We start from the raw sequence: 25,471 nt of genomic DNA on the forward strand, positions 1-25,471 counted from the left end.
TAGAGATGAGGTCTTGCTCTGTCACCCAGGCTAGAGTACAGTGGCACGATCACAGCTCACTGTAGCCTCAAACTCTTGGGCTCAAGCGATCCTCCTGCCTCGGCCTCCCAAAGTGCTGGGATTACAGGCACGAGTCACTGCACCAGATAATTTTTAAATTTTTTGTAGAGATAGGGTCTCGGTGTGTTCCCCAGCCTGGTCTGAACTCTCGGGCTCAAGCAGTCCTCCTACCTCTGCCTCCCGATGTGTTGGGATTACAGGTGTGAGCCACTGTACCTGGCCTATATTCATGTATGTAAATAAAATTTATGAATAAATAAATATGGGTCCTAGGATCTCACCACACTAGGGATTTAAGTGCTGTATCTTTTCCATGTTTTCTTCCAGTACTTTCCCTTTTCTTCTCCCGTGTTGAGGTCGATGGACTCTGGCGTCGTTTCATTCGGCCAACACAGCCCGGGCACTTTCCGTGTTGCTCTCACGAGTGATTTCAGAGTCGTGTGTCCTTTGCGTCGTCCTTCGCTTCGGCCATGTTTTCTTTCTGCTTTGCTACTTGGTGGTGTCTACCATCAGGATGGTCTAAAGTTTCCCAGACTTTATTTTGCCAGCATTTTACAGGAACCCCCTTTTCTTGCCTGTTTTTTGTTGCTCTTGGCTCCCGTCGCCTTTCTTGCTCCGGATTCCGAGGGGCCGACGCCGACGTAGGACGTGTCCCTCGGCCGGACTTGGCGAAACCTGTCTCTGGCTTATGTTCTCTTAAAGGTGTAAAGCACATGTGGCGACAGCTAATGGGCGAATTCAAGTGAGAGCTGTGATATGTTATGTTCATCGCACCTTTCAGCTTTTTCATAGGTTTGGAATTTTTCAGCGTAAAAGGGTTGAGGAGCATATTCTCTTAAGTGCCTTATACATTGTACATTGTGGATATTTTTTATTATTAAGTGTGATCATTAGTTAAGGGCTTTCGTGTACGATGTAGCCTTTTTTACATACACTGGTTAAGTAAAACAGAACTCACAGAAAATATATTCAGTTTCTCTGGTTTAAAAAAAAAAGTCTGAGGCACAGTGGCTCGTGCCTGTGATCCCAGCACTTTTGGGAGGCCGAGGTGGAAAGACAGCTTGAGCCCGCAAGTTCGAGGCCAGCCTGAGCAACACAGTGAGACCCTGTCTCTACAAAAAACAAAAAAATTAACCGGGCATGGTGGCGCATGCCTGTAGTCCAAGCTACTCGGGAGGCTGAGGCAGGAGGATCACCTGAGCCCAGGAGTTGGAGGTTGCAGTGAGCTAGGCTGACGGCACGGCACTCTAGCCAGGGCAACAGAGTGAGACCTCATCTCTAAAACAAAAAGAAAAAAAGAATGTAAGGTATTGCTTTTTTGTACCACCTCAATGAATTGTGGATAGATAAAATATTTGCATGGATTTAGGAAATAAGCACTATTTATTTCTCCTGTCATCAGTCAAGAAAAATCATCACCATTAAATAAATATCTTCTCTGTCTCCTTCATCACAGCCATTGTGCCTTCCTGCCTTCTGCTGCCTCAGGTGTCCACAAAGATTAATCAGAAAGTTACAGCTCCCGTTCCTTAGAATCTGCTCTAACTTAGCAGGGCTGTGTGATTGGTAAGGCAGCAAGATGCTAATTGCACAGGATACTTAGTGTTCAAGCAGTTGAATTGATGGATCTTTTTTTTCCCCGACAGGATAATCTACAGGGGTACAAAACCCAAAACAAGTTTCTAAACAAGGAGATTTTGGAACTTTCGGCTCTACGGAGAAACGCAGAAAGGAGAGAGAGGGATCTGATGGCAAAGGTGAGTCAGGAGGGATGTGTTCCTTACCCGGTGGGAGGTGAGGTCAGGAAAGCATTTCAAAGTAACACGCTTTAAAAAGCGGTCCAGCTCCCATGCTTGGAGAGACGTGGTCACTGACGCCGAAATGTATTTAAGATGTGTACACTGCATGGAGCCGTGCGCTGGTTTCATTTTGTCTCTGAGGAGGACAGAGAGAAGGGCCCTGAGGTGTGGTTTCATTTGTGCAGAAGCATTTTTAATGGAGTTTTCAGGAAACAAATTAAGTACAATTACAAGGCCCCCTAAATTAAGGTTGTTTGGATTTTTACTTACGCTATTGAGTTTCATATCTGCAAAAGGAGGATGGTGAGGTTAATGCCTCCTCTGTAAACCTGCTGGGATCGGTGTGAAAGTCAGACATAATTATGGCTGAGAAGGGATATTCAAAGTTTAAAGGGACCACAGACATTTCAGCTGTAATCAGATGGCATTGTCAACAGCTGTCATGTGCCTCATATACTGTTTTGAACAAGCCTCGGAGCATCTTCCCACACCTACTCCTGCACCTTTTCCAGGGGGGATTTGATTGTCTGACAAGGTGGCGGGTGGGAGCTGGTCCAGGGTCCCAGCGTCCTAGGAAGAATTGGTTAGCCTGGGGCGGCCGCTCGTGGCCCTCAGGCCAAGTGGCACCAAGCTTGATCTCAGTAATCGGCATGTGGCCTGGCCTGGTGTCTGCCGCTCACTCCAACCCTGCGCGGAGTGATGCGTGTGTTCGCGCCCCCCGTGCCAGACCCGTAAGGAAGAGGACTGTGCAGGCCACTTTAAACACAGCAGGGCCTGTGGCATAAATTAATCTCTTGTCTTTGATACAGTTGGTCTCCGGCTCACTTCCTAACAGTTTTGTGCTTGTCATTCATTGATTATTCGAGGCACCCGAGGGTTGCTTCTCCCGGGTCTCTGTCTGGAGGGAGGTAACTGCCACACTCTCTGCAGTATTCCAGCCTGGAAGCCAAGCTGTGCCAGATAGAAAGTAAGTACTTGATACTGCTCCAAGAAATGAAGACCCCCGTGTGCTCAGAAGAACAGGGGCCCGCCCGGGAGGTCATAGCCCAGTTGCTGGAGGATGCCCTGCAGGTGGAGAGCCAGGAGCAGCCGGAGCAGGCGTTCGTCAAACCCCACCTTGTCAGGTAAAGGTGCCGGCGACTGGGGGCTGCTTCCCTCTCTGAAGTCCCCATTGCAGCAGCGGGGCCACTCAGAACTGCACGGCCCTGTGTCTCGTCTGGTGCTCGTGACAAGTGCTGTGGGCTCGGCAGAGCAGATAATGTCGTTCTAGTGACCGAGTGACGGAGGGGGGGTTCAGCCCAGGTCCTCTGTGCAGGGCCTGTTTCTCACGTAACGAGGTGGCCTTGCTTCCGATCCCTCCTTGGGTCGGGAGGAGCCAGTCTTCGAGGAATGAAATCCCTCCCCTGAGTCACAGCTGTGCCCACAGGTGTTTCAAAGCACAGGGGCCCCGGGGCTTTCTTCGTGGGGACGGCTATTGGGTGACCTGATTAGTGACCCCTGAGCCCACTGAGGGTCTGGTGTAATCCACGGACCCAGCTGCCCCCAGACACACACGAACACACGCTACTGCATGTTTTCTGAGAAATCACTGAGCCTGGAAGCCCACGATGGATCTGGACTAAGATCCCTCGTAACCTATTTTGTGGAAAATGAGCCTCGTGCAGTAACGGAACCAGGGAAATCTGCAGACTCGCTCTGTCCAGCCTCCTGCCGTCCCAGCTCTTTGCCGCCCGTGTCTCGGCCTTACTGGCCGCCGTCCTGTCGCTTCTGCCCCAGCTCCAGGCTCGCCTCGGGGTGACGCGGCCTTTCTCTCTGAGCGTGCGGCACCTGTCTGCATCATCGGCGCTGCTCAGACGGCAGAAATGCGCCGTCAGAACGTGACCAACACCGTCGTTGCGAGACCTTTGATCCAGGTCTGCTGCGAGCTGCGCTCTGTGCTCACTGTTTCACACGCAGGAGTGAGTTCCATGCCCTCACTTTACGAGCGAGGAAGCTGGGCTTGGGAGTGATACAACCTGCCTGGGTCACACGGCCGGCGAGTGGCAGGGACCGGACCCAGCCTGGGCCACGCCAGCTCCACGTGGCCATTGCCGACTTCCTGAGAGAGCTGCTGCAGGTGCCGTGTGTCCTTCCCATGTGTGCTCTGTGCTTGTGTTTATGTCGTGTGCGCAGACGCACACATGTGCAAGCAGAGTGGTAACTGGGCATAGCGGTTTATTTTTAACTGTTTATTGTGGCAGGTTCCAAACCTGCAAAGCAGTGGACGGATCACGGGACAGACCCGACCTGCAGCTATTGCCCAGCTTCAGCAGTTTCTTTCAGAGCCCGCCGCGGGGAGGAAGCGCGAGCGGCTGTTACCGTCTGCCGATGTTGTTCACCCCACCCTCCTGCCCCTGCAGGGTTTTGTTTCGACTCGTCAGGTGCGGCCGTGAGAAGGGGACGTAGGAGAACGAGGGGCCGATCTGTGGCCGACTGAACAGTCTCTGAGCTCACTGCCTTCGGACCAGCCCCCGCAGTTTGTTTTTTCTGGAATATTTTAAAGCAAATGCCAGACGTAATGTTGTTTCTCCTATGAACACGTCAGTGTGTATTTCTGACAGATGACAGCTTCTTGCATACTAATCCCAGATATGTATCTTTTGGAAACTTGTCTCTTTCCACATTATTTAATAGAATCATCCAGGTCAGTGCGTGAGCTCCCGTGCACCTCCCCACCCTATGTATGGAGCGTCCTTGTGCCGTGTACCAGCATCCGTCTTCCTTCCCCTCGTAGGGGGCACTTGGGCTCTTGCCATCTGTCCTTGTCACGGTCAGTGGTGCGGTGGCCGTCACGGTCCGTGTCCCGTGTGCCGGTGTGGGGGTTTCTCCAGGGCACAGGCTGCAGCGGGGTTCCTGACGTGTCGGGGGCGTGTATCTTACTCCGCTAGATCTGGTTTCCGAGGTGCCCGTGTGCGTTCATGCCCTTGGCAGCAGCGTGTGAAGGACCTTTGTGTCGGTTCCCGTCGCCGCCACAGCAGACTGTCGCAGACTTAATGGCCGGACACGACACGCACGTACTAGCCGGCAGGGCGGCAGCCCAGTGCGCGTCTCACTAGACTCATGGGGGCTGCGTTCCTTCCTGGGGTCCTAGGGGACAGTGCGCTTCCTGCGTCTTCAGGTTCCTTGCGGTTGCAGGACCGGGTCCTCACTTCCTCGCTGGCCGTCGTCTTGGCCATTCCTGGTGTCTGGCGGCCGCCGGCTGCGGCCCTTTCTCCCATCTCCGGAGGCGGCAGCAGTGGGTCCGGCCCCCTCGCACCTGGCATCTCCCAGCCTCCACTTCCATCCTCGTCTCTCTGACTGGCTCTCCTGCCTCCCTGCTCCTCTCTGAAGGGCGCTCCGAGGGCATCCAGCCCACTCGGGTCACCCACGTCCTCTCCGTGTCTTAAATTCTCTCATCTCAACTGTGACGTCCCTTGTGCCGTGTGCCATGAAGCGTTGTGGGTTGCAGGGCTTGGGGCCTGGACATCTTTGGGGCCCTCATTCTGCCTACCAACACCCTGATTCCTTCTTATCCCTGATATCTTACAGATATTTTCTTCCTTTTCATCTTTTAAAATGATGCTTTTGAAGCACAGAGTTGTGCGTATGTTGCACACGTGTGATATATAAACACACACGTAAACAGACACGTAGCAGATTTATCCATCTTGTTTTCGTGATACTCCTCCTGCGCCTTTTCTTCTGTGCTTTTCACATTTTCAGGGTTTTAAATCACCTGGATCTGACTTTTCCCACTGTGGAGTATCGAGACGAAATCTAGTTTAGTTTTTCCCCACATACATAGTCAGTCGTCCTGGCCGCGTACACGGGGAGGTTCATGACTTCCTCACTGATCCGAAACCCTCGGTCACGTTCCAAAGTGCCGCAGAAGCGGGGACTGGTTTCTGGGTTCTCTGTTCTGTTCCGCTGGCCTTTTTTCCAAGACCACGTCATTTAAAGTTTCCTTCTGTTTTTCTCAACAGTGAGTATGACATTTACGGGTTCAGGACCGTCCCTGAGGATGACGAGGAAGAGAGGCTGGTCGCCAGGGTCCGCGCCCTGGACCTGAAGACGCTCTACCTCACGGACAGCCAGGAGGTGTCCACGGGGGTCAAGTGGGAAAACTACTTCGCCAGCACGATGAACAGGGAGATGATGTGCTCCCCGGAGCTGAAGAACCTGATCCGCGCGGGCATTCCGCACGAGCACCGCTCCAAGGTGTGGAAGTGGTGCGTGGACCTCCACACCAGGAAGTTCAGGGACAGCACGGAGCCCGGCCACTTCCAGACCCTGCTCCAGAAGGCGCTGGAGAAGCAGAACCCGGCCTCCAAGCAGATCGAGCTGGACCTGCTGCGGACGCTGCCCAACAACAAGCATTACTCCTGCCCCACCTCGGAGGGCATCCAGAAGCTGCGCAACGTCCTGCTCGCCTTCTCCTGGCGCAACCCAGACATCGGCTACTGCCAGGGCCTGAACAGGTGGGCGCTCCGTTCCCGCTCAGGCAGCGCCACCCCCCGGCACCGGGCGCTGCCTGGCCGCTCCCGCCCCTCTGGGTTAGCCAAGAAAAGCTAATGTTTTCCTTTTTTTTTTTGAGACAGAGTCTCACTCTTTTGCCCGGGCTAGAGTGAGTCCCGTGGCGTCAGCCTAGCTCACAGCAACCTCACACTCCTGGGCTCAAGCGATCCTCCTGCCTCAGCCTCCCGAGTAGCTGGGACTACAGGCATGCGCCACCATGCCCGGCTAGTTTTTTCTATATATTTTTAGTTGTCCGATTAATTTCTTTCTATTTTTAGTGGAGACGGGGTCTCGCTCTTGCTCAGGCTGGTCTCGAACTCTTGACCTTGAGCGATCCACCCCGCCTCGGCCTCCCAGAGAGCTAGGATTACAGGCGTGAGCCACCGCGCCCGGCCAGAAAAGCTAATGTTTTGAGGGAAGAAAGTAGCTGCAGGAGGCTAGTCTTAACGTCAGAGTATCCCCAGTTCTGGAATAATTGCGGGAAACCGACATGCTTTCGGAAGGTTTTGAGAACATGAAAAGTTAATTTGAAACAACTTGGATTATCGTTTTTTAATTTGTTCTCAGTCTACTCAGGTTTTGACGAGAAGTTTGATTTCGTGCATTTATAATAACGCAGGGAGTGAAAACTGGCGGTCGGTCCTTGTTCATATACGTACAGGGTCTTCGTGAATCAAGAAGTCACCCCAAACAGCTCTTCACCTGATAAGGACTGAGCTTGGTTCTTTCAGGCTAGAGTCTTTGCACAGGTCCTGCGTGCTTGCCTGCCTCTCACCTGGTCTCAGGGATCCAGGCTCGTCCCGAGCCCGGGCGGCCGAGGCCTCGGCAGGCCCCGAGGGCTGCTCCCTGGGAGGCCCTCCTGTCACCGGGCTTGAGAGCTGCCACGCTCTCTGTCCCTGCCGTCATTGCGGTTGTCCTTCACATTCCTGTCCCATGGTGACGGTCGGTCACCGCGCTTGTTGGACGTGCTACAGAGGACGAATGGGCAACCCGCGCGTGCCGTAGAAATCTTGCGAGCCCAGTACGTGCACCTGAGCTCTGAATGTTGACGTTTGGTCTGGCTGCTCCAAGGCCTTCGCGCCCGCCCCTGCCAGGCACCGACCCCCAGGGGAGCGCTGTCCCTTTGCATCTGCAATGGCAGCGTTGCAGGAGGGAAGGTTCTTAAACTGGAGCGTCCCTCAGTGAAGACCTGAAGCTGACTGGTTTCCAGGAAGTGGTTGCCTCTGAGGGCAGGGCAGCCTCTCCGTGCCCTCAGCAGGTAAAACGGACTTTAGCTGCTCCTACACAGTCTCCATTTAAAAAAAAAAACCCTATAAATAGGACATGCCTGATAGAGAGTCGTGTTTTAGTTAAATCCACAGTTCACGCCGTGTACCTAATCTGCAAGTTCCCGGAGGCTGGAAACTCTGAACTGCGGGATCCGGTGGGGACGTGAGTGAGCCTGTCCAGGGTCCAGTAATGCGCTGTTTGTCTGGCGCCGTCATGAAATCAGTTCTTCATGCGCGTGACGCTTCGAGATAATTGAAGCTTTTTCTCCGCGCCTCCACCCCCATCACCATTAAATCCTCTGAATTTTAACCGTATTATTGGACTTTTTTCCTTCAAAATACTTGGTACGTGTCCATGCCTTCATAGTGCCTGGAACTTCAGTAGAACTTCGGCCTTTTCCAGATGATTCTGTGTTTCCTTCCTCTGCCTCTGCCGTGGTCGCCTTTCTCCTCCCCATCACGTTCACGCCTACTCGAGCCCCTCCCCCACCCCAGGTCTTTTTTTCCTGTTAATTTGAGATGAGTCCGTTATCATTTTATCTAAGGAAGAAAATAAAGCAAATTCCGAGAAATGGTATCAGGGTTTCCCGTGAGTAATGCCCACAGGCTTCCTGTCCTGGCAGAGGTTTTGGATTCCAGCTGAGCAGGGGCCTCCTGTGCCGCCCCCGTCCCAGCCTCCGCCGCGGACGCCCTCAGAGCCTCCCTGGGCTGCTCCCACGCAGCCTGTGGATCAGCCACAGCGGGAGAAGGGCCGGCCCCGGCTCCTGCCCTGAACAGCTGCAGGTTCCGCCCCTTTACACGCTCTCACATGCACACACACGCATACTCACACTTGCGCACACACGTGCACTCACACGACCTCGAGGGGTTAGAAGGCGCCGCGGGGCTTCCCCTGTCCACAGCCCCATTTCACGCCTCCAGCTGGGAAGCAGGCTGTATCGGGAAAGCTGTTTTCACACCATCTTGTATTCTTTGTTACTTACTCACATCTGGATTCTTTCGTGCATGAAAGGATTAGTTGGAACTTCTTGGACAGTGACCTCGAAGAATTAGCTGCACCAGCAAAAATCTTATAATGAAAACATTTTTTAAAACGAGGCTGGTTGATCATCGGGAAACAGTTTCATCTTTGAACAAAAACCAAACGAAGGGAAGCTTCTCGAATGTCTTTGCAAAGAAACACTTATTTATTGTTCTTTCTTGAGAGCTAGGAATTGTTTTGGCCGTGAGAGAAAGAGCAGCTTAACGCAGACGTCTCTGGAGACAGTGGCAGCCATCTGTGTCTGGGCACTCACCCTGTTCTCCGCTTGCCCGTAGGTTGGTGGCGGTGGCCCTCCTGTACCTGGAGCAAGAAGACGCGTTCTGGTGTCTGGTTGCCATAGTGGAAGTTTTCATGCCTCGGGACTATTACACGAAGACTCTCTTAGGATCCCAGGTACTTCTAAAAATTCTGTGCTTCAGCCACCAGTTTGTGGAATCCCAGCTGAAATTCAGCCTTTGTCGGGGAGGTTTTGCACACGTGACTTCAGCAGCTGGTCCCTGAGAGTGGCAGCGCATGTCTCGGAGACTGGGGCAGACTGGGCTGTTGGCGAGCGAGGCAGGGTCGCGCTCCTTTAGCATGCGGGAAACCCGCCAAGACGGCCCGTCCTGCAGACCTGATGTTACGTTCGCTGCTCCGCGCGCTACCCTGGCGCCAGGCCTACCAGGGGTTAGGTCCTATTACAGGGGTACCTGGCGTGTCGGCGCAGGTCCTCGAGACGCAGGGGCCAAGACAGGACTAGACAAGCCAGAGGCTTCCGAGGGGAAGAGCTGCGGAGGACGAGGGCAGGAGCAGGGAGGCCAGGAGAATCCCCAGCCCCGGGGAAAGAGGGAAGACTGGGGAGGAAATGTCTCAGGTGACCATGCCGTGACACTGGGCGGTGCTGGCAAAGTTCTGGCTGGGCCCCGCGGGGGTCCTCAGGCCAAGGTCCGCTGTCAGAGGCGCCGGCCTCCTGCAGAGATGGGCTCACTGGCGCCCAGCCAGGCTCACGCACTGGCTCCTGGGAACGGGCGCAGCGATGGGCCCAGAGGGGCACGGCTCCCTCAGCAGGGGTCTGAGCAGTGCGTTTCGTGCCCTCCACACCTGCAGTCTGACGCCAGGGGCCAGGGCAGGACAACGTGGGCTGGGAGAGCCCAGATTTCTGTCTCCGCTTGGGACAGTCCTACCTCTGGACCCGATGCTTGACCCTGTGGCCCAGGGCACCTCTCTCCTAGGCTGGGCTGAGCTGCTGCAGACTCTGGCTTTGAAACGGCCTGTTCTCGATCCCCCGTTGGCCAGCCCTTCGCACGTGTCCACACGCGGGCACCTTCTGTCTGTGAGCCAGGCTGTGCCCGTGAACGCCTGCCGCGTGGCATGCCTCCTCCAGCCCCCACCGCGCCTGGCCTGCCTGCCCAGAGCCACTCCTCGCCCTGCCCCTGCTCTGCTCGGTGTGGGAGGCTGGCAGGAGGCTGGCGGGTGGCAGGAGGAGGCTGGGAGCCTGTCCCCTCTCCATCACAGGCGCTGCCTCTGTCGGGGGCTTTGTCCCCGTCTGGAGGGTCTCGCTCCCGCAGGCGGCCTCACCATCGGTGTCTGGCTGCTCGGCCTTTCTGCCATCATCGTAACCAGCCTCAGGGTGAGACCCCCTCTGTGACACGTCCTCAGTGAGCTCCGCTTTCTGGGTGGGCGCTGACCGCGTGTCCCTTGTTCTGCGTTTCTGCCCTGGAGGGAGGCTCCTGTTCTTGCCGCCCGTGCCCCTCCCGCCAGCGCCCGGCTCCCAGGCAGAGCCTCGAGCCACCTGGACGCCCCTCCTTTCCCCGCGTCGCCCTCCCCACCATTCCCTCCGCTGCCGTCGGCCTGGCGGCTGGCGTCCCTGTCCCCACTTGTCCCCTCACTGCTGTGGGGTCGCCGTCCCCCTCCTCCGTCATGGCAGTCGCCTCTTCCCTTCCTTCCTGCCGCCACCGCCTGTCTCTCCATCTTCCTGCTCCTCACCCGGGGATTCAGCTGTGCCCCTCTGGCGTCCCAGGGTGGAGCCCAGATGGCTTCGCGCCGCCAGGGCCCTCCTTCCACGCGCCCACCCCGGCCGGGCTGCTGGGCGCGCCTTGTGCCTGTGCCAGGACGCCGTTCTCTGGTCTGCCCGTCCCCGCGCGCTTCCGTGCGCGATCCACCCCCCTCCTGGAAGCTCCCAGTCCACAGCCTTTGCGCCCCTACAGTCCCCACTGCGGGCCCTGCAGGCCCACGCGGGACAGGCCTGTGGGACGTGGTTCTCGAAGCGCGCCGTCCCGTGTGCCTGCCTGTCCTGCAGCTGGTCAGCAGCACCGGAGGGCCTTGGCCCGTCTTCCCGTGGAGCGTGCCCAGCGCCCTGCGAGCGCTCGTTTGAGCCTATGTGAGCTGCTCTTTGACCGTGGAAAGAGAACTGGCATTTACTGCGCCACAGCCCGTGCCGGTAGCAAACCCTGGGAGGTGGAGGCGACGTCATCCCCTTTTGACTTGGGAGAAAACGGGGTCAGAGACACTAACAGCAGCTGGCCCGAGCTGCCAGGCTGTGGGGCTGAGCTGGGGCTGGGCTCCCCCTGAGCTCCGGCCGTCCTGGGCTGGGCTTTCCCTGCGGCCACCTGGGACAGGCCCTGTCCCAGTTTCACAGCCGTCGGTGGGTCCAAGAGAAGCTCCTCTGGCCTCCCTGTGCTCACGTCTTGCTCACTAACCAGGAGACCTGCTTTTCTGCGGCGTCCGCGTGTGAACAAGGAAATGGTGGGCGGAGGCCGCTGTCACAGTCGGGTGGGAGGGAAGAGGTTGGTAGAGAAAGTTTTACGTGTTTCGTGGGCACCTGAGAGCTAATAGCTATAAAGACTCAAATGTAAAATCTCAGGTGACTCAGTGCTTCAGAGCAAGAAAAACGAAGCGTTGATTCTTCTTACTCCAGTGAGGTGGGGCTGAGCACGTGGGTTAGGAGCTTGTGCCGAGGGTCACGCCGTCGGGTCAGAGCCAGGCCCTCCTGCGAGCTTTGGAGCTTGGACACATCATGCAGCTTCTCCGTGGGATGAGGTGAGAGAAGGCGCTGCCACTGAGGAGCTGTATGTACGCCGGCACGGGCCAGGCGTGGGCCAGGCATGAAGTACGGCAACACGCACAGCTGACCTTTGAGCAACATGGGTTTGAACTGCCTGGGTCCACTCACACGTGGGTTTTTTGCAACTAAACAAAGATCGAAAATACATTATTCTCGGGACGCAAAACCCGAGTGTATGGAGGGCTGACTTTGTACGCGGTCTCCGCAGGGCCAATGGTGGGACTGGGGTGTTCAGATTCTGGTGTACTTGGGGGGGCGGTTGGTTCTGGAACAATCCCCCGCATACATCTAGGGATGATGGTAGTTTTTCAAACAATGGGTAGAGAGATGATTTAGTAGGTTGGCACTAGCTTTTTCCCATTAAATCCAGTTGCTTAGACTGGAAGGCATCAAAGTGTGATCTGCCGTGTGAGGTTAAGTGTTGTCTCGTGAAACGTGCTTCTGTTCCGTGCACAGGCGCTCAGGGACCTGCCTCCTGGGTGACGAGTGGAGACAGGTGTTTTCTTGCGGGTTGTAGACAGGCGGGGAAAGCTCCTGGCCTACAGGACGTCATCCTGACTCCTCAGCGTGGCGCAGGGTGTCTGCGCTGCCGTGGGAGCTGTTTCTCCTCCTGGCTCTCTGGGTCCCGTCCCTGGGGCCCCAACCACGGTTATTGTGACAGTCCATGCGCCTGGCTTCCCCGCTGCTCTCCTAACTCCTCCAGGTCAGGACTGAACCCTTCGGTCCTCTGCCCAGCCCCAGCCCCAGCCCCGTGCCGCACAGAGCGGCAGTGACCACCTGCGTGTCCGTCATGTGACAGGAACTCACGCGAGTCTTGTTGAGTCCTCCCAGCAGCTGGTAAAGGAGACATCATCAGCCGTTTTCTAGAACACATCACTTAGCTATGAGAGCCACCCAGCTATGAAGCAGTAGAGCGGGGGTCAGACTCAGGTCTGTGGGGCCCTGGAGTCCTTGCTGCCCTGCCGCCCCGTACAGCCCGGCAAGTATCTGCTGGACAGACTTGGTAACGACTCGCTTCGTCTTCGGCTCAAGTCTCGCGAACACCCAGGGCCCAGATTCACGGCCGCTTGCATCAGCGTCTCCTTTACCGACGCGTGTATCAGCAAGGCTGGGGCCGTCCTGCTGGCTCCTCGCGGCGGCCTGTGTCACGGGGCATTTCGAGCACAGGAGTTGGTTTCAGGCCCCTGATCCCTCCCACCCCCTTCCCCGTGGGGAGGGTGCCGTTCAGCAGACACTCGACATGTATCTGTGGGCTGCGGGGTCGGCTGCCGCTCCTGGGACACGCGTGGTCTGGCTCCATGCGGAGCCCCGCGGCGCGCGTGGAGCAGCTCTGCTGCGGCGCGTGGCGCTGGGCCCACCCCGGCTCCGAGATGGGGCGTCTGTGCTTGTTTGCGGGGTACCCGGCAGACCCCACACGCTTCTCCCCTCCGTTCCCTCTGCAGGTGGACCAGCGGGTGTTCAGAGACCTCATGAGCGAGAAGCTGCCTCGACTGCACGCCCACTTCGAGCAGCACAGGGTCGACTACACCCTCATCACGTTCAACTGGTTTCTCGTGGTGTTCGTGGATAGTGTCGTTAGTGACGTCCTTTTTAAGATATGGGACTCCTTCCTTTACGAGGGACCAAAGGTGGGTTTGCCCAGCGCACGCACACCCGATGGCTACGTGGGCAGCGTTGGAGGTGGCCGAGTGGCCGGCTCCCCGAGGACGCCTGAGGGTTCCGTGGCGCCAGAGTGATCTCAGCGCGGTGCCCGCAGCGCTGGGTCTGGGGTCTCAGGAAACGGCAGTCGTCTGCCGTCTGTCGGAAATGTCCCGTCTGCACCCAGCCCTGTGCCCGGCACTGGCAGCTGCGGTTTGCAGTCGGGGCCTGACCCTCGCCATCTGCCACGCGGATGGCGGAGGAGACGGAGGCCCCGAGACCCAGTAAGAGAGGATCAGGGGGCAGACGCAGGGGAGCCAGCCTCAGAGCCCGACTGCCTACCAGCCTGCCACCCGGGCTGTTGTACGTTTTTAAAAAGTCAGTTTTTGAGTAATAGGTTCCTATATTCAACCATATAACTGGGGTGTGTACTGGAAGGGAGGTCTCCCTCCCTCCCCCAGGCTCCTCGTTGCTCTTCCTCACTTGGTGTATCTCCTCAAGGTGTTCTGTGCACTAAGGTCAGGGTGTACAGATCCGGCTCTGCGTGGCGGCTCCTTACACAGATGAACGAGAAGTCTACGTAGCAGCCCGGGCGACGGCACTTGGGTTGTTTCCATCTGTGGGCACAGCGCCAGGGCCGGGCTCAGGCATCTGCGGGTCTCATGACGCCAGGTTGCCCACGGGGCCTTACCGACTCACACCGCCCAGCGAAGCTGAGTGTGCGCTACCCGCGCCCCACCCCACACAGTCCTCGCCAGCTGTTCGCTCTAGCCTGCCCTTACTGAAAAGAGCTCCCGGCCAGGGCCTAGACGGTGTTCCCGTTGGGCCGTAGTGGGGATGCTCAGAGGAAAATGGCCTGTTTCAGCCCTGCAAACATCGCTTTCTAAATTAGAGACCCTGCAGACTGGCGCAGCCCCCCAGGGCCCTCAGACGTGGGGGGAGCAGTTTGTCCCAAAGCGGCTTGAACATGCAGGTGTCATTCGCTGTAGCCACAGACGCTGCACCCCCTTAAACCGATTCTCTCATCGTATTCACAAGTTAGTCATTTAGACCCTAGTTCACCCGAGGTGGAAATTGCCTCTGTAGGTAGAGCTTTCCAAGAGTTTCAGGACCAGAAAATCCTGGTTTGAATTTTATTTAAAAACGATTCTTTGTGCTAGTTCCTCGTGCTGTGTGGACTAGGAGTGTTGGCCGAATGCGGGAGGGTCCCACAGAGATCTCTCTGTAGGGGGTTTGGTCTGGGCTGACGTGTGGTCAGAAACTTCCTACAGGACGGTGTTTTCCCGTAAGAGAGGGAAAGTGGCCCCAGGTCAAGTGTCTGTCCCCGGGTGGGGCCTGTGCCAGCTGTTTCCCCCGGCCCGGGGGGCTGCACCCCCCCCCAAAACTCCAGGGTCCAGGCTGGAGCCGTGGTGTTCTTCCACTTAGCAGTTTCCCTGTTTTCTCCGCAGGTGATTTTCCGTTTCGCCCTGGCACTTTTTAAATACAAGGAAGAGGAGATCCTGAAATTGCAAGATTCGATGTCCATATTCAAGTATCTCCGCTACTTCACTCGCACCATCCTAGACGCCAGGTCAGTCCCGGGGACACCCTCACGCGGCAAGCAGGGCGGGAAGCCCGGCGCTGCCTCCTTCGAGCTGTCTGTCCTCGCTGTCCTCGCTCACGCTCAGCCCTCCCAGGCGTGCGGTTGGGAGACACAGTTTCCTTCGGGGAAAAGAAAGCGGAAGGGGGAGGAGGCCGGTGGCCTCCCAGAGACTAGTGAGGAGCAGAGCGGAAGATGGTTCTGTCATTTATCCCACAAACATAAGTCCCCACAACCGACGGCAATAGTTTTATTTGTCTAACAAGCGTTCACTGTGCGTGGCAGGGCTGTGCCGGGGTGAGGGGCAGCCCTGGCCTCGGAGACCTTGTCGGGGAAACTTCTGGGCATCGTCTGACCAGTGCTGTGGTCGAGGAAGCCCAGGCTGGGGAAAGGCTGAGTAGCTGGGCTGCGCCTTCGGGAGCAGCACACGGAGCCAAGGGAGCAGGCATTTGGGGATCGGAGGCAGCTCGGCCAGGCCGCTGCCGCTGTGGCTGGGCCGTCACAGAACCGGGCCGTCAGGGTTCCTGCAGGCTCTGCTTGGGACTGGGCACTTCGTCCTGAGAGTGTCGGGAAGGGCCAGATTGGGGTTGGGGTTGGGGTCGGGTTAGGACAGGACTGGCAGCCAGGAGGCCGGGGGCCAGTGGCTAGTAGAGGGGTCCCAGTGAGGGGTGGGGGCCTGGAGAGAGGTGGCCCCAGACCTGGAGAAAAGGGGGAGGTGGAGGAGAGTGGAGGAGGACTTTGAACTTGGAAGACCCTTGGGTTTCTGGCCAGGGCGGCCGGACGTTCAGGAGTCATGTTGGCCCCCGCAGCCAGTCATTGCCCGTATGTCCCAGGACCACGTTGGTGACTGCCCTGGCCTGGGCAGCGAGGCGGGTGCTGGGAAAGGTGCTGGCTGAGGCCGTAGCAGCTTCCTAGAAGTCATCGCTGTTTTTAGGGTCTTTTTCTTGGGGAGCTGGTTGTCGAGATAGTTTCAGGCTTGTTCATGGCACCAACAACAGCGACCTGCGTGTCGCTAAAGAAGGTATTGAGAGTAATATTTGCCCGTGAAAGGCTGATCCTGCTCACACTGGGTCAGGATCACTGAGAACGGCCTTCCGTGAGCTCCCACCCCCACCGCAACGCTCTGCCGCCCACTGGCTCTTGCTGGGTCCTGGTGGGACAGACGTGAGCAGGTGCCTCTGCCAGCCCTTCCTGTCGCGGGAGGCGCAGCTGCCTCGCCCGGCAGTCTCTGGTCCCACAGCGCCCCCGCGTGGGCGGTTTCCTCTTTGCTCTGGAAGCCAAGGCTGGAGTCCAGGTGCGTCAGGGGGTGCTGGGCGGCGGCAGCAGGGCCCCCGGGAAGCCCTGGTCCCACCGCCAGGCTGGACCCCACTGTTTTAATCAGCTCCCCGACTAGGGTCCCAAGGCTGCGGGTTCTGCAGCGTTTGGTCTTACGGAAAAGGAGGGAGGGAATGCTGTGCTCAGATGTGCTCGGGGGATGTCGGGTCAGAGTTAAGGGGTCTCTGTAGCGGACTTGGTCTCCCAAGCGTGGTTGACCATAGGCCCTTTCTCATCTCTTCACGGAACCTTCCAGGCCTGAGCGGAGGCGGTATCTGACTCCCCTGCGGCCCAGCCTGGGCTGAGGGCTCAGCCAGCGTCACTGTCTGGAGCAGCGAGTGAGAACGTTCGGTTCACTCTTCACTTTCTGTGCGGAGAAGGGGACGGACGCTGTAGTGTTCGGGTTGTGGAGCCTGTGGGCTAATGGCTGTAGGAGAGAGAGCGCCGTGTGGGCTCCCGGTGCACGGACCCCGCCAGCATCCGCGGCACGTGCATCCTCCTCCCGCCCGGGTGGGGCTGGCGGCCCGAGCAGCACAGCTGGGCGTGAGGCAGAACCTGGGGAACCCACACCCAGTGACCCCTGCTCTCCAGTGCTCGCGTGTCCCAGAACACGCTCCGGGGAGCTTAGCATTTAAGTAAAGCCAGGCTAGTCGGGGCACCAGGGCTCACGCCTGTAATCCCAGCACTTTGGGAGGCCGAGGCAGGAGGATCACTTGAGGTCAAGAGTTCAAGACCAGCCTGGGCAACATAATGAGACCCCATCTCTACCAAAAATAGAAAAATTAGCTGGGTGTGGTGGCACCTGCAGTCCCAGCTTCTCAGGAGGCTGAGGCAGGAGGATTGCTGGAGTCGAGGAGTTCGAGGCTGCAGTGAGCTGCGATCGTGCCACCGCATGCCAGCCTGGGTGGCACAGTGAGACCCTGTCTCTAAATAAATCCATAAATGCAGCCAGCCCTTCTGGTCTTTACCTTCTCGCAGGAGAACCCTCTGGATTAGAGTTAAGCATATCCAAGGAGTAGGTATTTTAAAATATACAAAAGGCTTGTGCGTTCCTAATCGTGTGTCCCTTATGTTAGAAGTAGCCCAAGCAGGAGCAAATGGTTTGCGTTCTTTCCTTCTTTCTTTTTTTGTTCTTTGCCTGTCAGACATTCAGTTTTATTTTTTGCTTTTATTATTATTATCATTATTTTAAATATGCTTTTTATTTCAAAATATTAAGGGGTACAAATGTTTTTGTTACATGGACACCTTTTATAATGCTTAAGTTGTTGGGGCTTTTAAGTGTGCCCGTCACCCAAATGGCGTTTGCTGTGCCTGGCAGGTGAGTTTTTACCCCTCCTCACTCGGTTCCAAGGACCCTTCCATCTGTGTCCGTGTGAGCCTGTCGACTGGCTTCCAGCTGTTAGGGCACAGCTGGTGTTTGGTTTTGCATTCCTAAGATGCTTCACTCAGGACGATGGTCTGGCTCCATCCAAGCTGCTGCCAGAGACGTATTTTGCTCCTTTTATGGCTGCGCAGTGCTCCGTGTGGCGTATACACCTCGGTTTCTTCATCCGCGTGTGAACCGATGGGCTGATTCCGGTTTGCTCTCTGGCAGGACAGGGAGGCGTCCCCCGTGACATTTCTGTCTTATCGCGGCTTTTCCTGGGGTCCGTGAGCGTGTCGGGCCTTTGGCTGGCAGGAAGCGAATCAGCCCGTGTAGCTGGGAAGCAAAGCCTCGGGGCTGGCAGGGTCCGGAGCGGGGTCGGGCGGCCCGCGGCGTCAGCCGAGCTTCTCCTGTGGCCCTCGGAGACCAATGTGGCTGCCCTGCTTGGGCCAGAAGCCCGTAAGTGGCCTCAGACAGCTTTTAGTTTTGTTTTCATTAAACCACAGGCCAGTGCTTAGGGGCAAGTATCAAAATCTTGAAATTCTTATCATAAATTGGTGGCTCAACCTGGGGGTGATGTGAAACCTGCAGGCTGCACGTTCCCCTGTCGACCGCATCTTAGCGCTTGTCACTCGCCGTGCGGATCAGACAGTGGCTGCCACGTCCTCCTGGGCGCTCGTTCATTCCCACTGGTCAGTCCCAGGACAGGGTCTTTGGGGCCCTCACTCTGTGCCCGGCCTCATGGCTGCCCCAAGGCTGCGGATGCGCCAGCACCTGCTGCCACTGAGCGAGCACCAGGTGCTGTTCTCAGTGCGTACGCCGGGGGCTCGGGTGACCCCACAGCCTAGCAGGCGGCACTGCCACTGTCCCCAGTGTGCAGAGGAGTCAGAGGCCAGAGAAAGGTGTGACTTGAGTCACAGAGTACGTGGGAGAGCTGGGATCTGAGCTCCCCTTTGCTGGGCCACAGCACCTTGTTGCCTCTGCAGGAGGTGGGCCTGCCCCCCAGAGTGACACGCCTGCACCAGGCCCCCAGCGTGGCAAGCCCTCTTCCCACCTCACCCCGGGCCTCTGGGCTGTGCTTCAGAGACGGCTGTGTGACCACCCGCCAAAGCCCTGCTGAGTCTCTCTGTCCTGTGTCCCCCAGGAAGCTGATCAGCATCTCCTTTGGGGACCTGAACCCCTTCCCCCTGCGCCAGATCCGGAACCGGCGTGCCTACCACTTGGAGAAGGTCCGGCTGGAGCTGACGGAGCTGGAGGCCATCCGGGAGGACTTCCTGCGTGAGCGGGACACCAGCCCCGACAAGGGCGGGCTGGTCAGCGACGAGGAGGAGGACACCTGAGCGGGTGCCGGCGCTGCCCGTCCTGGCTCACGGCCAAAGGGTGCGTGTGAAAGCCAGAACGTCCGGGGTCCGCCGGGCGGATGTCCAAAGCCAGACTGCACTCGCTCATTCCCGTGGGGGCGTCCACTCTGTTTACAGCCATCTCCGTGCCGTGGCGTCTGGTCGCACCTGTCACGGCCACGCTCCGTCTGACGGGCGAGCTGCCAGGCTGCCGGTCGGCCGTCTGCAGGCGAGAGTCTGCTCACGGCCTCCGTCGGGCGCACGGATGTGTCATCCTCTGAAAACCTTGCTTTGCGGGCATCTCCCCGTGCTCTTTCTCCTGCACACGTGGGCAGCGGGTGTGTTTTTCAAACAGCAGCACCACAGAGGATGCTCACTGCGCCTCAGACGCCGTAGGCCAAAGAGCGGCTGCGGCAGGTGGCTCACGGGCGCTGTGGGAAGGGGACTTGCTTAGAGAAGCGAGCACGTCCCGCGTCCAAAGTGGCCACCACAGGGTGCCCATGAACCTTCCGCTGGTGGCGTCCAGCTGCCAGTCCCCCCGCCTCTCTGAGTCTCTCTGGAATGGCCTTTGCCTTCCACACACAGTGCTTCCAGCAGTGGCTCCCAGCCTGCTTGGGGAGGGCCCGGCTGCCCAACCCCCCCTTGTCGCTGCCAGCCTGTGTCTGCCGACCGCCGGGCTCCGCCCCTGCCCCCCGGGGCCCGGCGCCGCCCCCCCAAGGTCCGGGGAAAAAAAGTGAACTGCCGAAAGCAACCCCCAAGGAAAGAAGGCAACGGAATCCCAAGAAAACGGGGAACAACCGGCAACCCACCCGGCCCCCCAGGCTGGCCTTGGCTGAGGGGACGGAGGAGCTTTTTCTGGGTGCTTCGCAGGCAGGGGTGCAGCTGCGAGCGGACGCTCTCGGACGCCCAAGACCTGGGCTTCCTCGGGGGTGGCCCGTGCTCCTGGGTCCTGCAGGAGCCGCTGCCAGTCCCAGGGCTGGGAAACACCTTTGCTTGGGGCCGAGGTCTGGGTGAGCCTCCCGGGTGTGGCCGCTGCCACCGCTGCCTGGAAGCGTCCTTGTCCTCGCCAGGACGGGGGTCACTGCTGCCTCTGGCACGTCCAGCTGCCCCAGCAGTGTCTGGGAACTGCCTTTTCGAAGCCTGGAGAGAAGCTTTGAGCAAGGAGGCTGTCTGCACGTCATCTTGGGACCGTCCCTGACGTGTAGACGTGAAAGACGTCTCTGGCCAGTGTCATTCAGCGCCAGAGAAACAGGCCTCCGTGGGATGTTTCACACCACCTGGAGAGACTGGAAACGATCCTTAGTCGGTGCAGACGCACGCAGACCAAGAACCGAGGCAGTGCAGCCTTAGCAAGTGCCTTCTCCCTCAGCGTGGTTTCCTGTGACTCTCCTGCCGTCAGCTTCCCGGCGGTGCCGCAGCTACGTGGTGTTCCCGCGTCCTAGACCGAGCTCCGCTTTTCTGTCTTCAGTGAAGTTGTTAATTTTTCACTGCACGGAGGGAGCTGGTCTCTATGTTTAGCCAAAAGCCTTTTTCTCTTTCCAGGTATTAAAAATGTGTTTTGTCATTGTTTTTGTTTTGGGGAGCGGCTGTTTGAGGCCCACCTTCTTGAGGAAGTTGCCCTGTAGACGAGGTGGAGAGACCCTGCCCGTTCCCCGCGTGGCCACACGGCCGTCAGCCTCGGGTGCGGCGGGAACGGGGCTGGGCCGCGGGTCAGCTCCCACCGCCCGGTCTTAGTTTCCCTGTGGATGTGCCCCTGGAATGTGCCGGCCCACCCTGCCGTGTCCTGGGGCTCAGGTGCTGCCCGCAGGGATGGGCTCATTCGGTCTGGTTCGCCCCGGAAGGTGCACCTGGCTGGAGGCCGCCCGTGCGTATTTGCAGGCAGGTGTCAGCCGTGGCTGGGCAGGGGGCGCACGCGAGCAGGGGCAGTCCTGGAGGAATGGACTGGGCTCTTTCTTGGGGGTCCTCCTTTGACACTGCGTCTGCCCCGTCCCGGAGCGTGGGGGTGGCGCTCGGCCCGGTTCCCCTCTGGGGACCAGACGGAACTGTGGGCCCCACCGTTTCCAGCCAGCACTTGCCTCCCTCGTGCCCCTGTGGGAAGAGCTGCTCTGTCCCCTCCGGTGCCCGAGGCCCCCTGCCAGCCACGGCCTGTGCTGCACTGCACCTCCGCGCCGCGCCAGCCTGCTCGCCAAGGGCGGGGCCGGGGCCGGGGCAGCTCCTCGTCAGTCCGGGGGGAGGTGCCAGCGTTTAGACTGATGGGGTTTTCGTGGGTTGAGCCTCTGTTAATGCTTTTGTGTATTTTCACTACAGTTTATATTTTTATAGGCTATTTTATCAAGGTTTTTCTAGATTCCGCATCTATTTTATATAGCAAGTTCTGATTTTGTGTGACTTCTGGGTATTTATGCCATCCCTGGAGTGCTCCTCCCTTCCCTGCCCGCTTTCCCTCCAGCCGCGGCCGTCCCTGGCTCACGCGTGGTGACCCGCTTCCGCCCAGGTGGCCCGGGCGCACCTGTGGTCGCGCCAACCGCCGTGCGATGGCAGCCGAGAGGACGGCTGGAGACGCCCTGGTGTCAGCGACATCGTGTGGACGTAGGGAGCGTTCTAGACACACGCCCGGCTGGGGTTTAACCGAACGTTCGTGTCGTTGCACAAACCCCCCCACCCTGCTTTGTGGTGCCGTCTTCCTGTGCGTCCCCGAGCTTCTGGGCAGCTGGGCCTGCCCGGGACGTCCTTGCAGGTGGAGGCCGGACGCGGGCCAGGTGTCCGTGAGCGTCCTGCCCCTGCTGGGCCACTGGAGGACTTGGAGGGGGGCTGCCAAGTGACTCCGTCCTGTACCACAGCAGCTTCTACGCCGATCTTCTAGTCTATTTTTGGAATATAAACTCTGGAATTGTAATACTACAGGAAGAAATAAACTACTAATTTGTATAATGTTCTGCCTGGAAATGCCATTGTGGTCGCCGTCACCGTGACCGGGCACGCCCGAGGGCCTGGGGCGGGGGCAGGGCGCATGGGGTGCTCTCTGACCTCCAGCCTGCCGTTTCGGGGGTCCCTGTCCCGGGTGCACTCTGGGGCAGGGGGCACAGGACGTTTTGTCAGCAGTGGTAGCCCTGGGAGGCCGTGGCCAAGTCGCAGGTGAGGGCTGGGGACACTGAGGGGGCAGAGCCAGGAGCCAGAGATTCCCGAGTCCGGAGAAGCCCCCCAGCTGGGGAAAGCACCCTCCTCCCGCCAGCCGTGCCCTGCCTGAGTCATGGGCTTGTTTGTCTCCTGCCTGGGCTGACAGCTCAGGCCCAGCTGCCACTGGGGACACCCCCAGCCATCCCTGGAAAAAACACAGGATGATTAAGAGCAAATGTCCTCCCGCGGAGGGTGGGGGGACAGCTCCAGCCAGGATTCCTGGACAGGACAGGCCAGGACCTGTAAGCTCTGTCCTCGGGGGGCAGCGAGGCTAGGGCTTCCCAAGGTCACACAGCACGATGGCAGTGGCAGTGCTGGGACAGGGACCCCAGGGCTCTGCCACCGTGCCAGTGTGCGTCAGGAGCATGTGACAGGCCCTGCCCCATCCCTCGCAGGGGTTGCCACCGAGGCCAGTTTGACTACGGCCTGGGAAGCGGTTACTCAGCGTGGGTCCCCAGGGCCTGCTTGGGCCGGCGGCTGCCGCCAACACAGACAGGAAGCAGACGGCGTGCTGGTGCCTGGACTCACGCAAGCCCCGGTGACTCGCTTCCATGTGGCCTCCGACGGGCTGCCCCCCGCACAGAGCCACCGTGGGCCTGCTGCAGGCCTCGTCCTCAACGCGGTCAGCTCCCAAGGGCGGCCGGAGCTCAGAACAGGAGACGGGGCTTTCGCCTGGACCGGGCCTCCGTCTCCCTTGGGCCAGTGACTTTCCTCCCAGAGCCTTGGGCTTCTCATCCGGAAATGGGCGCGTCGATGCTCGGTGAGGTGTGAGCCAGCACCCCTCGACGCCGCTGGGCGGCCACCCTGCACCCACAGTCCCCCTATCTCTTCCAAGTCCTGGGACAGATGCCTCTGACGGGTTCAGCTTCTGATGCTGCTTCTTGGCCTCGATCCGGAAGAGTGGTTTTCAGTGTCCGCCCACCCCAGCCCCCAGCGCACACCCCAGCCCTGTGTGGCCACGTACTGCCGCGTGCTCGGCTCTGGGGCCCCTCATGTTTCCACCTGGGGATGTCCTGCGCTGGAGAACAGAATGTGAGAGGTGTGCAGGGGGCCTCTCTGAACCTCAGTGTCCCTCTCTTGGAGAGGCGGAATAAACGGGCACCTTCCAGGCGGATGGCTCAGGAAAGGGCATGAAGGGGCTGCGTCCACGGCCCAGCCAGCGGGTACACGGCTGGGCCTGGGGGAGCAGACGCACCCCTTGCCGGTCCCTCCTCAAAGCACCTTCATGTCACCTGCCCTTGGTGTGTGGGCCGCCGACTGGCCTCGTGGGACTCGCTTGTACGGGCAGGAAAGGGTTGTGGGTGGGCAGGTGCCCCTGGGCTGGACCACAGGCAGCGCGGCAGGAGCTGGGGCTGGCAGGGGGACAGGCCACCCCGAGTCACTGCACCCGGCCCAGCTCCATCTCTGGGCACAGGGGGAGGGATGACGAGAGGACACAGCAGCCACCTGCCGCTCCCCCCACCCACGTGGAGCAGAGGAGTTGCACAGCAGAGGGCCGGGGGGCCCACGGGGACCCCATCTCTCTAGGGGGCAGTTCCTGTGGGTGACAGGATGGCTTGGGGGTGCGTGTGGCTCAGTCCCTGTGACACAGGTCTCTGAGGACCTCAGAGTGGGGGCCGAGGGCAGGGCTGGGGGCCTGGCAGGAGGCACAAAGCAAGCCGGGGTGGCAGGAGCCTGTGCAGGGACCACGCCCTGCCCGTCGTCCGACCCTCTGCACAGGCCCCCCCGGGAAGCCGCCCACCCCCGGCCTCTGAGGCCCAACGTGCCCGCACGGGCGCCATCCTCCCACGGGCGCCGTCCTCCCATGGGTTGCTTTGCTGCCGTCTCCCCGGCCGACCTGCCCCAGAACAGCAAAGGCTGCGTCTGCCGCGGCGCTGGGACAGCGGCGTTTCAGGCAGAGGGGTTGGGGGAGGCTCTGGCTTGAGATTCCCCAAATCCACGATGAAGCCAAGCTGTGCTTTGGAATGGTAGATGCTCATTTATGTAAAATAATAACAAACGTTATACAAACTGTCAGAATAAAAAAATACGCTTTCTTAGGGGACGGGAGGGGTTAGCACCATGAGGGCGCAGGGCTCCACCTAGCCCGTGGCAGGCGCTGAGGTCTGTGTGGTCGGTCAGTCAGTCTGCACCCAGCACGGGTCGGGGGCTCGGTCAGCGACGGGCGATCCGCTGGCGGCCTCGGGAGGGGGCGCCGTGGCCAGGCGGGGGGCACGAGCGGCAGCACTGGGCGCGGACGGTGGGCAGCTGGCAGCGGCCCAGGAGGCGCAGCGTCTCGCAGAACCGGAAGGACAGGCGGTCACGCTCGCAGCCTGGAGCAGGGCAGGGGCGGGATCAGGGGCACCAGGACCCAGCTCCCCACAGCCTCAGGGAGGCCTCAGCAGCCCCCGAGGGCAGGGGGCCCCTCAGCTGCTGGGGGGGCTGTCCCCAGCCTGGAGTTGCAGCCCTGTCCCACCTGCCCCTGGCCGACCCCCAGGACTCCAGAGAATGGCACTGCTGGGCTCAGGCTTCCAGATAAAAGGCCCCGAGACCCCACCCCTGACCACCCTGCACGCCCAGGGAAGCCAGGAAGCCTGTCCGGGAGTGCCGGCCTGCCAGCCCCCACCGCCCCTGCCACCTGCGTCTGCTCCGGCGCACCTGTCCTATCAGCCCCCACTGCCCCCGCCACCTGCGTCTGCTCCGGCACACCTGTCCTATCAGCCCCCACTGCCCCTGCCACCTGCGTCTGCTCCGGCGCACCTGTCCTGCCAGCCCCCACCACCTGCATCACTCCGGCACACCTGTCCTGCCCGGCCTCTGCAGGCTGTAGTTGGTCACAGACCAGAACAGAGTCCAGGGTAGGGGCCCACCTGCCAGGACCACTTCGCAGCCGGGCGGTGTGCCCAGAGAGTAGCCTTGTCCCAGCCGTGGGAGCAGGGACTGAGCCCGGGCCTGCCTGGCCCCCACGCGTGGCTATTCTGGGCAGTGGCTGCCGGCTCCTGGCCTCGCTCCCAGTGCTGCAGCCGCTGCCGACGGCGCCCAGCTGCTGCCCAGGCCTCGCGCACCCCAGCAGACCTCCCGGGGGAGAACAGGAGCGATGCAGCCATCGTCCTGGGACCTCCCCTAGGCCTGCGGAGGGCGCGTGGCTGCTCCGCCCCGCTCTGGGTGGCAGTGCCAGACGGCACCTCCGTCCTCGGACAAGCTGCTTAACCTCCGGCCTCAGCTCCCTCCTGTCAGGACCCCGCAGGCCGGGGCAAGCGGACGTGGCTGTGCTGTGTCGGCCGCCCGCAGCGGTGACCACACACCCTGGAGTTCCCCGGCTGTCCCCGTGTC

At 59.4% G+C, this 25,471-nt stretch overlaps 2 protein-coding genes across 2 annotated transcripts in view; one reads left to right on the forward strand and one right to left on the reverse strand.

Annotated features, from left to right (window-relative positions):
- TBC1D2B (TBC1 domain family, member 2B) overlaps positions 1-19,653 on the forward strand; it is a 68,171-nt gene extending 48,518 nt beyond the window's left edge. The window contains exons 7-13 of the mRNA XM_012659806.1: positions 1,707-1,817; positions 2,790-2,983; positions 5,861-6,355; positions 8,978-9,095; positions 13,188-13,373; positions 14,832-14,953; positions 18,787-19,653. Coding sequence (XP_012515260.1) covers positions 1,707-1,817; positions 2,790-2,983; positions 5,861-6,355; positions 8,978-9,095; positions 13,188-13,373; positions 14,832-14,953; positions 18,787-18,982 — 1,422 coding nt within the window. The 3' untranslated portion in view covers positions 18,983-19,653. The remainder of the gene's footprint in view (positions 1-1,706; positions 1,818-2,789; positions 2,984-5,860; positions 6,356-8,977; positions 9,096-13,187; positions 13,374-14,831; positions 14,954-18,786) is intronic.
- A 4,517-nt stretch (positions 19,654-24,170) lies between these two features.
- The window catches only part of ADAMTS7 (ADAM metallopeptidase with thrombospondin type 1 motif, 7), a 44,063-nt gene continuing 42,762 nt past the window's right edge, over positions 24,171-25,471 (reverse strand). The window contains exon 25 of the mRNA XM_012659792.1: positions 24,171-24,471. Coding sequence (XP_012515246.1) covers positions 24,314-24,471 — 158 coding nt within the window. The 3' untranslated portion in view covers positions 24,171-24,313. The remainder of the gene's footprint in view (positions 24,472-25,471) is intronic.

Source organism: Propithecus coquereli, unplaced genomic scaffold, assembly GCF_000956105.1.
Source record: "Propithecus coquereli isolate 6110/MARCELLA unplaced genomic scaffold, Pcoq_1.0 Scaffold634, whole genome shotgun sequence".
In the NCBI taxonomy this organism is placed as follows: domain Eukaryota; kingdom Metazoa; phylum Chordata; class Mammalia; order Primates; family Indriidae; genus Propithecus; species Propithecus coquereli.